Source organism: Mustela nigripes, chromosome 2 (genome assembly GCF_022355385.1).
Source record: "Mustela nigripes isolate SB6536 chromosome 2, MUSNIG.SB6536, whole genome shotgun sequence".
Lineage (NCBI taxonomy): Eukaryota > Metazoa > Chordata > Mammalia > Carnivora > Mustelidae > Mustela > Mustela nigripes.
Window position 1 is genome coordinate 51,842,827 of NC_081558.1, and position 11,230 is coordinate 51,854,056.

General features: G+C 53.1%; 1 protein-coding gene across 2 annotated transcripts; it reads right to left on the reverse strand.

Moving 5' to 3' along the window:
- Window positions 1-4,302: 4,302 nt before the first annotated feature.
- GHRL (ghrelin and obestatin prepropeptide) lies at window positions 4,303-9,542 on the reverse strand. 2 transcript variants are annotated; one of them, XM_059387901.1, is made up of 5 exons: window positions 9,301-9,542; window positions 8,711-8,832; window positions 8,409-8,522; window positions 5,223-5,331; window positions 4,303-4,447 (listed from the first exon to the last, which is right to left on the reverse strand). In XM_059387901.1, exons 2-5 carry the CDS (start codon window positions 8,816-8,818, stop codon window positions 4,428-4,430), a joined length of 351 nt encoding a protein of 116 aa, XP_059243884.1. In that variant the 5' UTR covers window positions 8,819-8,832; window positions 9,301-9,542; the 3' UTR covers window positions 4,303-4,427. The 2 variants fall into 2 exon arrangements, with proteins under 2 accessions (XP_059243884.1, XP_059243883.1); XM_059387900.1 differs by having other exon boundaries at window positions 8,409-8,525.
- Between the last annotated feature and the right edge of the window lie 1,688 nt (window positions 9,543-11,230).

Below are 11,230 nucleotides of genomic sequence, written 5' to 3' on the forward strand. Positions count from 1 at the left end.
CCTGGGTGACTCAGTTGAGCGTCTGCCTTCGGCACAGGTCATGATCCCAGAGTCTTGGGACTGAGCCCCACATTGGGCTCTCTGCTTGGCGGGGAGCCTGCTTCTCTCTCTCCCTCTCCCCCTGCCTATGCTTTCTCCCTCTCTCTGTCAAATAAATAAATACTAAAAAAATAAGTAAAGTGGTAGTAAGAATACATTGGTACCTTCTTACGAGTTCGGCTGCTCTTGAGCTTTGACCGTTTTATTGCCAGGTAGCTCGGAAGTGAGTGCATGGATTTTTTCTTTCCTCTTCCACAGTGCTCTGGGAAAAATGGAGAACCCAAGGGTGGTGATGTCTAAATCCATTGTACTGAAGGGGGCACTTTGGACCGCGAGCTCTGGGCAAACTTCGGAGGAAGCCCTGTGTCACTATTTGTGGTCAGTCCTCTGATTTTGTGCTAAGGTATTAATGAACAGTGGTGCACAGGCTAAAAGTAAACTGGGAAAAGGAAGGCTGTGTTCCAAGAATGCTAAAGAAATCTGAAACTGGAGTCGATGAGTCATTGAGACCCTGTCATTGATGATATATTTTCAGCAAAATCCCATCACTGTGTCACATCCATGCCTTCCCAGGTGAATACGCAGTTGATGGCATCCGCTCGGTGGGGGTCTTATTTGTGGCTAGAAATCTGCTGCTCTCGACTTTTTAGGTGCTTCTGTCTTTCTCTCTGTATTAAGCTTGGGACCAGTCACTAATTGTTTATTGTCAGCACTTTGATGTTTATGTCACTCAGTTGTATAAAAATCAGAGCATCGGGCCACTGAGGTACACGGTGATGGAACAGAGTGCCCCTGACAGAGATGGTGCAGGTGTTCATTGGTGCCCCCCCACGCCTCAGGTCACAGTGAGTGCTTGTTTGTCAGTGATGACCGGGGTATATTCAGATTAGGAAGGTACCTGGGAATGGGTCTCCATTGTTCGATTTGCCCACTGTCACAAGAATTTCTGAGCACAAAGCTGTAAGTGTATAATCAGATAAATACATATGCTGCTGTACAGTGTACCAGGGATATTATGAAACACCAGAGTTTCTTATAAGGAGAATTTTTTTTACAGCAAGTATCTCACTCCCCTGGGGGTAAATACACCCTGTTTCAGAGAGACTTAAGTTAGTGGCATCATTAAATGATGCATGGAGGTTTAAGAAAGCTGAGCCCTGTGTGGCTCAGTCGGTTAAGTGTCTGGCTCTTGGGGCGCCTGGGTGGCTCAGTGGGTTAAGCCGCTGCCTTTGGCTCAGGTCATGATCTCAGGGTCCTGGGATTGAGTCCCACATTGGGCTCTCTGCTGAGCAGGGAGCCTGCTTCCTTCTCTCACTCTCTATCGGCCTGCCTCTCTGCCTACTTGTGATCTCTGTCTGTCAAATAAATAAAATCTTTAAAAAAATATATTTAAAAAAAAAAGTGTCTGGCTCTTGATCTCAGCTCAAGTCTTGATCTCAGGGTTGTGAGTTCAAACCCCACACTGGGCTCCATGCTGGGCGAGACTACTTTAAAAATAAAAAAATAAACTGACAGTAGTACCATGTTTGAAATGCTATGTTTGGTCAAGTGTTTCCTTTGCTAAATTTTCTTTCTCTTAAGTCGCTGCACTCCAGGGTGACCCAGTGTATTAAGAAGGAAAATGAGAAAAGAAGCCCTTGGATCACAGGGCAAGGGAAGCGGTGACGAGGCCCAGACTCAAATACTGTAGTTCTGGATAGGAGTCCACAGCATATTTGTTGTGTGACTTTGGAAAGTTACTTAATTCCTCCAAACTTCGCTTTCCTCCCTCTTCAGTGGGCTTGTGACAGTTACCTGAAACTACACAGAGTACATGTTCTATGTCCGTATGTAGACCAGTGTCCGCTGCACAGCAGGAATGCAGTGGTGAGAATAATGGAGGGCCTCCTACGTGCCTGGTGTCTGTGTGTGGGGGATACTGTGCTCGGTTTTGACAGTAACCCAGGGAAGGAGGTGTTTGATGTGTGAGGAGCCTGAGGAATTCAACGTCTTGGCTGGGATCTTTTTTTTCTAAGGTCTTAGATAACAAGTAGGCAGAGCAGCAGGCAGAGAGGAGGGAAGCAGGCTCCCAGCTAAGCAGAGAGCCTGATGTGGGGCTTGATCCCAGAACCCTGAGATCATGACCTGAGCCTAAGGCAGAGGCTTAACCCACTGAGCCACCCAGGCGCCCCCAGCATCTTATTTCTTAGAGGAATGACTGAGGCAAGAGGGGCAGAGTGCTGGTGAATCCTGGGAGAGAAGTAAGCCCTTGTCTTCGCTGGGGGGAAATCAGGTGACCAGCATTCCTCTCAGGGCCTGGCACGCATCCAGCCCAGAGCCCTGTCTGTGCCTGCTGCTTCACTGGGCCATGAGCTGCCTCCCCAGGTCACTTTGACCACCTGTGGGCCTTGGATCCTTCTCTGGCTGTTGAGAAGAGGGCTGTGGGCCTGGTTAGTGATGATCGGAGTTGTGGCCCTACTAAGCGACCGAGCTCTGACTAAACTGCAGGATGGCGGGCTGGTCTCTGCATCAGTGCTGGGTGCTGGCTGTCCGGGGGCTGAGGAAGTTCCTTTCCCTCCCCTTCTACTGCCTATCTCCCTCTTCCCTCCCTTGCCCTACCCAGTTCATCTGTCCTCCAGTACCTTAGCTTTTCTAAAGGGTTAATACCTTTCAGTCTTACTACTGAGTCTTAGAGAGGTAGCTGATTTCAGAAGTGAGGACTTGGTGAACAAAGTCCATGTGTGATCATATAGGCAGTGTCTGGACATCTGAGATACAGGGGTGTGGGGGGGGGCAGACACGGGGTGGATGTGGTGTTGACAGCAGGCTGGGGCTAGAGAAATGGCAGGAGGTGAGTGAGAGTGGTGTTTTCTCAGTTTTGAGACTATCACCTGGCCAGGCCCGATGTTTCTGTTTCATGTGGGGACCGACATCGGTTCCAGGCCAGGCAGGGAATTGTGCTCCGCTCTTTATGGAGCTGCCCCAAATTGAGTAGGATCTGGTTGGCTCTCAGCCACTTAATAGCCTGTGGATCTTGCTAAATGCAGATCCTGATAGAGTAGGGCCAGGGTGGGGCCCAAGATTCTGCATTTCTTTTTTTGAGAGCGAGAACCTTGGCGTGGGGGGAAGGGCAGAAGTGGAGGGAGAATCCTGAAGCCGATTCCTGGCTGAGTGCGGAGCCCCACCCTGGCCTCCATCCCCCGACCCCTGCACCACAACCTGAGCTAAAACCAAGAGTTGGCTACTGAACCGACTGAGCCCCCCAGATGCCCCAAGATTCTGAATCTCTAAGACATCCTCGGAGGCTGGTGAGTTCTCGTGGGCTGGCAGCTGAGTGTCGGTGTGCCTGCCGAGTGTGATTGTGGTTAGTGCCAGTAGGGCTGTGCCTCAAGGGCCAGGTGGCCAGAATTTTACCTGAGAAGAGATGTGGCTCTTACAGCCCTCTGACAAAGGCTTTTCCAGAGTATGCATGTTACCCCATCCTGCTGAGGGCTGGCCTACGTATTTCTAAAAGGTATTCATGTGTCTGAATTGGCAGAGCTTCTATTTGGAGCCTCCTTAGTCTTTTTTTTCTCTTTAGTGATTCACCCATCATCTGTCATCACCAGTTCTTAGCAACCAGTTCACACATTTGCTCAAGTGTAAATCACTCGTAACTGACCTTCCTCCGGGAAAGCTGGTGTCCTCAGTGGAACTAAGCTGTGGAATATTAGGCTCAAGGCTCAATTCAGCTGTGCGCTGGAGTTGGCAATCTTCAGGAACACCTGCCTGATCTCGCTGTCACCAAGGCAGTGCCCAGCCTTGCCCACATGCACCTGTTTTGCCATGTCTTATCAGTAGTGGACAAGGAGGAGGGAGAAGTAGTTATTTCAGCCCTGTCTAGCAGTGGCTGGTAGCCATTGTAAGCACCCCACTTACTTATAACCTCAGACTCACACTTTGGCATTCCCAGGATCCTGCTGTGATCGTGAATGTCAGTTCGTGGGTGTGGGCCCTGATGATGTCCCCTGAAGTTTTTTTGTCCACAGTCCTTGGTGATGGTTACTAATCTCTCATAGTAACTCTACTGTGCTCGGGAAGCTGTGATATTTACAAGAACTGTCTTCTCCCACTACCCCCACTTCCTTTCTTGGTTTCCTAAGCATTCATACCTGCCTTATACTACATAGCCTTCTTTTCTCTTCCCTTGACTGTAGTTTAGAAAAGATTTTTTTCCAGTGAAACGTGAAGTTATCATCTTTGGTGAAATAAATTTCTGCTTTGGATGTTCAGCATATGATTTGAATGTTTATTCACCTCTGAAGCTAGTCTACCACTCAAGAGCTGGGAGCTGTTGCAGAAACAGTGTAAAAGCAGGTGAGTGCTGCCAAGGCTGCGGGACACACAGGTGGGGCTGGTCTTGTGGCTGATCACTTATCTTCCAGGGCCTCTGAAAAGCAAGAAATCAAGTCAAAATTCCACATTCGCCATCCTCCCAGTGCCATCGAAGATGGCTTTTCTTTCAGTTTTGATGTCAGAAGTGGTACGTTGTAGTGCAGGGGGAGGGCCGGATATTGGCCTTGGAGTGTGCGGTGTGTGGCTTGGGCTTGTCACCTGAAAGCTGAGTCTTGGTTTCCTTATCTGCATCTCGGCTTGAAAGCCCTGCTTCTGCCTCCCTCACGTGGTTGGTGGTGAGTGGAGGCTGGTTAGGGACGTGATTTGCAGGTGGTCCTGTGCTTCCTCCCCCCCCCCCCCCCGCCCCGCGATCAGCATCAGATTGGGTGGTTTCTTTCTACATGCCAAGAAGGGATTCACAACAAAACCTAGAAACCTTGGGTTAATTCTGATTGTAGCACTAATTCCTTTTGTTTATGAAGTAAAGTTATCTAGTGAAAGTACTTAACATCAAATAATTTTATGCTCTCAGAGTGGGTGTTAGCTCCATTTTATGGTTAGGAAATTGGGGTTCCCTGGGGCCCCAGAAGTAGTTGATGTGCTACTTCTTGAAATAGTGTGTTCCTGGAATACAAAGGCTGTGCTCACCCCACTTCCTAGCCACTCACAAATCCCAGCCCAGCCACTCTCCGGCAAACATTTGGGAAAGAGGAATTAGCAGCTTTTTAAGACTGGTAAGGGAAGAAAACCTCTCTTGTGTCACCCATAGGCTGGGCTCACATTTGGGACTCCAGGGAAACTGAAATGACCTGACTGGGGCAGGGACTTACCGTTGGCCTCTTCCCAGAGGATGTCTTGAAGAAACTTCCCCAGCGCCTGGCCATGCTGGTGGTACTGAGCCCCAGAGAGCTTGATTCCGACATCAAAGGGAGTGTTGAACTAGGAGGAGGGGCAAGGAAGACCCAGGAGGTGTCAGAGATCACATGCTCCCAAATTCACTGCCCTCCTAAGGGCAGTGGCTCTGAGGGTCTCAGCATGGGGCAGGGAGGGCACAGGGCCTGTGGCCCAGTGAGCACCACTGCGGGACAGCTCAGCCAGCCTACCCTGCCATGTTAGGTCAGTTCTTCCTGCCCCTGCCATCTTCAGGAGACTTAGCTTGCATCCTTTCCTTACCTCTAGTGAGGTTGCTCACAGAAGCTGCGGGGCTCCCTAAGTTACTCCCACTCTGCCTTGTAATTTTGGAAGACATAAGGTAGTCACCAATGGCAGAATTTCAGGGTCCGGTAGGGAGACTGGGAGGACAGTGGGTCTCCCCAGTGTTGTAGCACTAGCCTGGGTGGTGGTCTCTGGCCCTCCACTGCCTTTCCTGCCCCCATCCCCTGCAGCTGTTCTTCCTGTCAGGGGCACAGGCCTTTCCTTGTTCCGTGGAAAGTCAGATAAGAAGCTGAACTTTCTGTGGAAAGATGCTTTGAGCCAAGTGCTTTCTTCTCTCTGTGCCTCTGTGTCTTCCCTCCTACATGGAGAGCACCCCATTTTCCTTACTTTCTCATTACTCTTGGAGATGGCTTAATGATGCTCAAAGCTTTGGGAAAATGGGAAAGCGCTCTCTTTGCAGCCACGTCAAGGTTTTTGCCTCAGGAGGGCAGACAGCAGACAGTGGCCCCTCAGGCTCATCTGTTCTTTCGGGGATGAGTGGCTGCCTTGGTGCCTGGCACCTGTGTGCTGGTCACTCTGATGTCTGAATGAGTCACTGAGGAATCTTAGTGCTGGGAGGGAGCCTTCGGTCATTGTTCCTTTTGCCCCCTGCCCTCAGACAGGAGGCCTGGAGAGGTTGAGGACTTGCCCGAGGCTGCAGGGGGCTGGTGGCTGGGGATGAGACTGGGAACCTCTTCTGGTCCTGGTCCATGGCGACAACCGGCCTGGAGGCCCTCTGACCACTGGGCCTGGCGAAGGCCTTGCCTCCACGCTGGGGACAGTCCTTGGGGCTCCCCACCTGGCAGGTAGTGTTGTCATTCCCGTTTCACATGTGAGCAAAAGTGCTCCGAGAGGTTATGAAGAAAACAAATAGCTAGCTTCTTGTTCCCTTGCAAATGTTTACCTTCTTCCTTGTCTCCATGGGGAAGGTGGAGGGAGTGGGGAATGACCTGGTTGGGTTTTGAGGGAACTCCGGCCCTTAAGTTCCCTCCCATCAGCCAGTACTCCTTTTTCTTCCTCCCTGCGGCTGGTAGAGGCCCACGCAGACTTCTTGGGAACCACGTGAGCGCCTATCTGAGGGCCTGCTGGCTGCTGCAGCACCCTAGGCCTGGGTGGCAGGGGCACGGGAGAGGCAGCCTGGCAACTTCTGGGGGAAGGCCCATTTGGCCCCAGCGCCTCATCTGTTCTTTCGGGGATGAGGGGCAGGAGAAGGGATAAGACTTAATCTCAGAAGTCTTCCAGCTCTGAACGTCCATTTCAGGGGGACCACGTTTGGGGGAAGGTAGAGGGCCCAAGGTGGGGGAGATGGAACCGCAGCGCCAGAAGGGGCTTAGGGAGTGTGTCCTGAGCCTCACAGCCAAGGGGGCAGGCCTCCACCTCTGGCAGCCCCAGTGCGCCTCCCAGACAGCTCAGACTTCGGGTTCTAGTGGAGGTGGTGGGGGCCATCTCCTCCAAGGCCAGCCTTTCTGGGAATTGGGAACTTCCGGTTGTCCCATCCCTACCTTGTGTCACCAAACTGGCAACACCCCTCCCCTCGGTCTGTCTGGGCAGACCAAGAGCTAGGCCAAGTGGGGTGAGTGCCAGCCGCCCGGGACTGGCAGTCTCACCAGGCAATTCCCTGGTTTTAGTGTGAGAATTTGCAGGACTCAGAATGGGAATGTGGTGGGTTGGGGATCTTACACGTGGCATGGAGGAGGCACCTGAGGACATCCCTAGGTTCTGGTGAGCGTCAGAGCATGTGTTGGGAGTTTGTCCTCGATAGAAGAGGCTGGTGGGTGGGGAGGGAGGCCAGGCAGGATGCGCTTCAGCTTCTCAGGCTCGAAGAGCCAAATGGGGGTGCTCTCGGGCCGCCAAGCAGGCTCCGTTGGCCAGACCAGAGGGGAAGGGGGGCTTAGAAGCTGGGGTCAGCCCCAGCTTTGGGCCCCACCTCTGCCACACACTGGCTGTGGCCCCTCAGGCCCACCTGTCTGAACTTCCGATCCTCGTCTGTACAGTGAGGGCAACAATGTCAGACCTCCTTACCTCACAGGCTGTTGTGGAGACGGAATGGTGTATAATAAGGGTAAGATAGTCTGTAAATGCAGTCTTGGTCAGTGGGCACAAGCAGTATAGCGATCACCATTATTCAGTACTGCCCCATGGGAATTCTGGTGTCACTGCATGGAGACATCTGTTGCCACCTGAAAGCTTGGCAGAGCCATTTCTTGAACCACAGCCAGCCTTCCAGGAAATCCCTTCACTGCCTCTCTGCCCTAATCTCCCCCCTTTACTTCCAGATGTTCTCCTTGTCCCGTGCAAGATTTGTTGGAGCCCAAACAAGTCCAATCCTGTTTTGTCTACAGCTGGGGACAGTGAGTGGCTGCCAGAGACAGGGTAGCAGTAGCTAGCCTGACCGGGGTGCTGTCTGGGTATGCTCCCGCCCCGGGGAAGGTCAGAGAGGCCCCTGGGCCAACCAGACAGTTTCCTGTGGGGAAACATCTTCAATCTGTGATCAGTTGATTATTCCTCTGCTGTCTGTCTCTTGGCACCACGTTTGCTGACTCTCTTTTGAAATCACCCGGTGTCGGCTAGCAGCCCTCTTCTCCCCTGCTCTTGGCTCCCAGTCCTTTCCCATTCCATTGTAGCAAAGTTACTGCTCTTAGACACTTGCCTCTTAATGGGAAAAGACCTGGTAGAGCCCAGTTCAGAGTCAACTCTCTTCATACTATTTTACATTTCTTAAGTAGTGAGTGAGTGGCTCCCTGTTCCTAGCTTACTCTCCGCTTCCCCTGCCTCCCCCACCCCCTCTATGACCACAAAAACAGAGCTGCAAGGGAACCAACCCGGATTTCCAGCTCATCCTCTGCCCCTTCCACTTGACTTGTATCTTCTGGGCGGAGTGAGCCTTCGAGAGCTCGAGGCTGCAGTTTGGCTGGCGGCTTCTTGGACTCCTTTCTCTGCTGGAAAGAGGTATTTGCTTAGGGCCCTAAGCCCCCTTAGACTTGCAGGTACTCTCGGAGAAAGCCAAAGCCCAGAGACCTGGAGCCACTGCCCAGGTCACAAAGCACACAGTTGGCTGTGACATGGCAAGGTGGGAACAAGAGACCCCAGTCTGAATGTGGGGCTTTGTGGGGAGACATTTTACCTGGACTTTCTGGTGTTCAGGACTCAGGAAGCTGGAGCCCGCCAAGGCCAAGTCCATCCAGAGCACACTGAAGAGCAGCAGGCTGCAAAGGGTCCCCAGGGAGGGCATGGTGTCTGGCAGGCCTGGAGGAGAGAGGGTCTTCAGGCCCCGTGCCCTGCTGTCTCTCCCTGTGGCCCGGACCTCACCTGGGTAGGGGCCCAGCAGATGGGATGAGGGGACTTGGCCCCAGGATGTCCCTGCTGAGTAGAAGCTCTTCCCACCCTTCCTAGAGGGGATCCTTGTGCCCACCTCCCCTAGGTAGCGAACTGAGCTACCTAGGTGGATATGAGCCTCCTACTCCCAGGCTGTGCGGTAGTGGGACTCCCCATATTTGTCCCAGGCCCCCAGGAGCTTGTGCCAGGTTTCTTAATGAAATGTCATGAGGCTGAACCTCATGGGGATTTGGGGGGGATCCAGCTGTCTCTGAGCAGCCGGGTGGCCCCGAGTTTTGCAGTGCCCATACCCCTTGGTTCAGATGGGCCTGAGAATGGCCCGCGGTCAGAATAAGTTAAGCTCATGAGCCCACACACAAGAGTACAGAGAGTGCCTACCTGAGGCTTCTGGTGGGGTGGTGGCCAGTGGCTGCCTGGTCCTTATGTAGGAAGGCCTGTGTTTGTTTTTTAAACTAGCAACTCCATCCTAACTTCTCGTGGCTGCTTTACATTCCTCGGGAACTAAAAATGCTTGTGTGCTGTGGGTGGAAATCAACAGTGGAGGTCAGAGGCCCAGAGATAATGCTGGTTGGCTTGGGCTGGTGCACCTGCTCCAGTGTCCCCAGGTGGGCCCTCCCTGGGTTCAGGTGGGAGGGATGTTAGTGGCTGGGGGGGGGGGGGGGGTGCACGGTGCTAGGTGCTAGGCTAACTTTGCTCCTCTCTACTTTGCTGCTTACTCCCCCTTCTGAAATTTCCTTCCTTCCTGGGTAGAACGAGGGGATGGCTACTTGAGTTGTAAGCGCTTGTCCAGTCCCGACACGCTGTTGTCTGTGATTGATGCTGCTCTGGCTCCCACAGCCCTCTGGGGCTCACGGGAGGTCTGGCTCCTGTAATTTTCCTGCTGCCCCAGGCAGGGCATTCCCACGATACAGATGAGAAGTGTGCCGGGAGGGGTGACAGCTTGGGTTCCTGACTTGTCCTCTCCAGGGAGCAGGGCTAGGGATCATCTCTGGCAGCAGCTATGCCCGTCATTTCTTCTGGGTGGCACTCGCTGAGCCGGCTTGAGGTTCCTAACTCGGGAGTTGGCTTGCCTCTCCTTCCCCCAGGGATGCTCCCAGAGGGAAAAGACTGGACCCGGCAGCAGAGGGGCTATGGCCCAGAACTGGCACAGGTGACTACTGCTAAGTTGATGGGCCCCAGGCAGGCCATCAGAATCCCCCTTGCGCCAGGGTGGCTCCTCAGAGTGGCTTTGAGGATGACCTGAGGTGATGGTGTGCAAATCCTTCATAACCTCTGATGTATCCTACACGTGACACAACCCCTTGTGTTCTGGGCCCGCAGAGCTTGCAAGCAAGCATATGTCACGGTCCCATTTCGGATGGAAGTTCATTAATGGTGTGGGGCATTCCTTACCCTTCTGGAGAGCTTCTTCTAATTGGATGCCCAGGCGGTGACTCCTAAGGGCTGAATGAATTGTCTACCCAGAGATTTAGCATTCCTGAGGAGGAACTCACTTCAAGCTGGGGCTGGGAGCTGAGAGGTTAGGAAGGGCTCCATGAAAGAGGCACACAATGGAGATGGAGCAAGCGCACCCCCGCAGGCAGAGCGGTGGGAGCTAAGGTGAACAGAAGGCATGGGTGTAGAGCATTTGGGGCAATGATACGAAAGCTGGCTGCCTTGGGCGAGGATGTCATTGGGGGAGGTCATCAGGAAGGGCCTAGAGGGTGGTTCAGGGTCAGGTTCTGCATGGCCTTGAAGGCTGCTGCTAGCCCAAGGAGTTCGGGCTTTATCTGCAGGAGGCAGGCCCCTGAAGGTTCTTGAACAGAGGAGTGACAGAACTGTAGAATACAAGAGTTGGAAAGACCTTGAAGAGCTGGGAGGCTGACTATTGAATCCACTGAAGGAGCCCTGAACACCAGAAAGGCCCCACTCTCCTCAAAGCCACACATCTTCAGTGGCAGTGCCGGCTTCCCAGTTTCCTGGCTGCTGGCTGGTGCCTTCCCTGATAGGCCATCCGGATTCCACAGCAAACATGCTGTTCTAGGGAAATCCGTCTGTTCTGAGTGGGGTGGGTGGGGTCAGAGGAGCCAGTTAGGATATCGAGGCAGTAGACAGCTGACCAGCAAATGACCAGACACCCGACTTAAAGGGGGGCACTGGGCCCTTGCTGAGACAAGGGACAGTGGGAGGGGCTGGACGAAGCCCCTTAGAAGTACCTCTTGCTGGAAACCATCTCACCAGCCTGCTGGGGGGGCTGGAATTCCTCCTTTAGCCCCAGCAGAATGCAACGGTGTCACCAGGAGACCTTTACCCTTGCTGGCCACCTGAG

Bases quoted from the DNA above. Each gene is read 5' to 3' on its own strand.
- GHRL (XM_059387900.1), bottom strand. From the start codon at position 8,818: ATGCCCTCCCTGGGGACCCTTTGCAGCCTGCTGCTCTTCAGTGTGCTC. The intron at 5,332-8,408 runs GTTGGTTCCCTT...CCCTCCTCCTAG, and splicing joins AGGATGAGCTGGAAATCCGG to TTCAACACTCCCTTTGATGT. The intron at 4,448-5,222 runs GTAAGTCCCTGC...CTTGCTTTTCAG, and splicing joins CCTCTGGGAAGAGGCCAACG to AGGCCCTGGAAGATAAGTGA.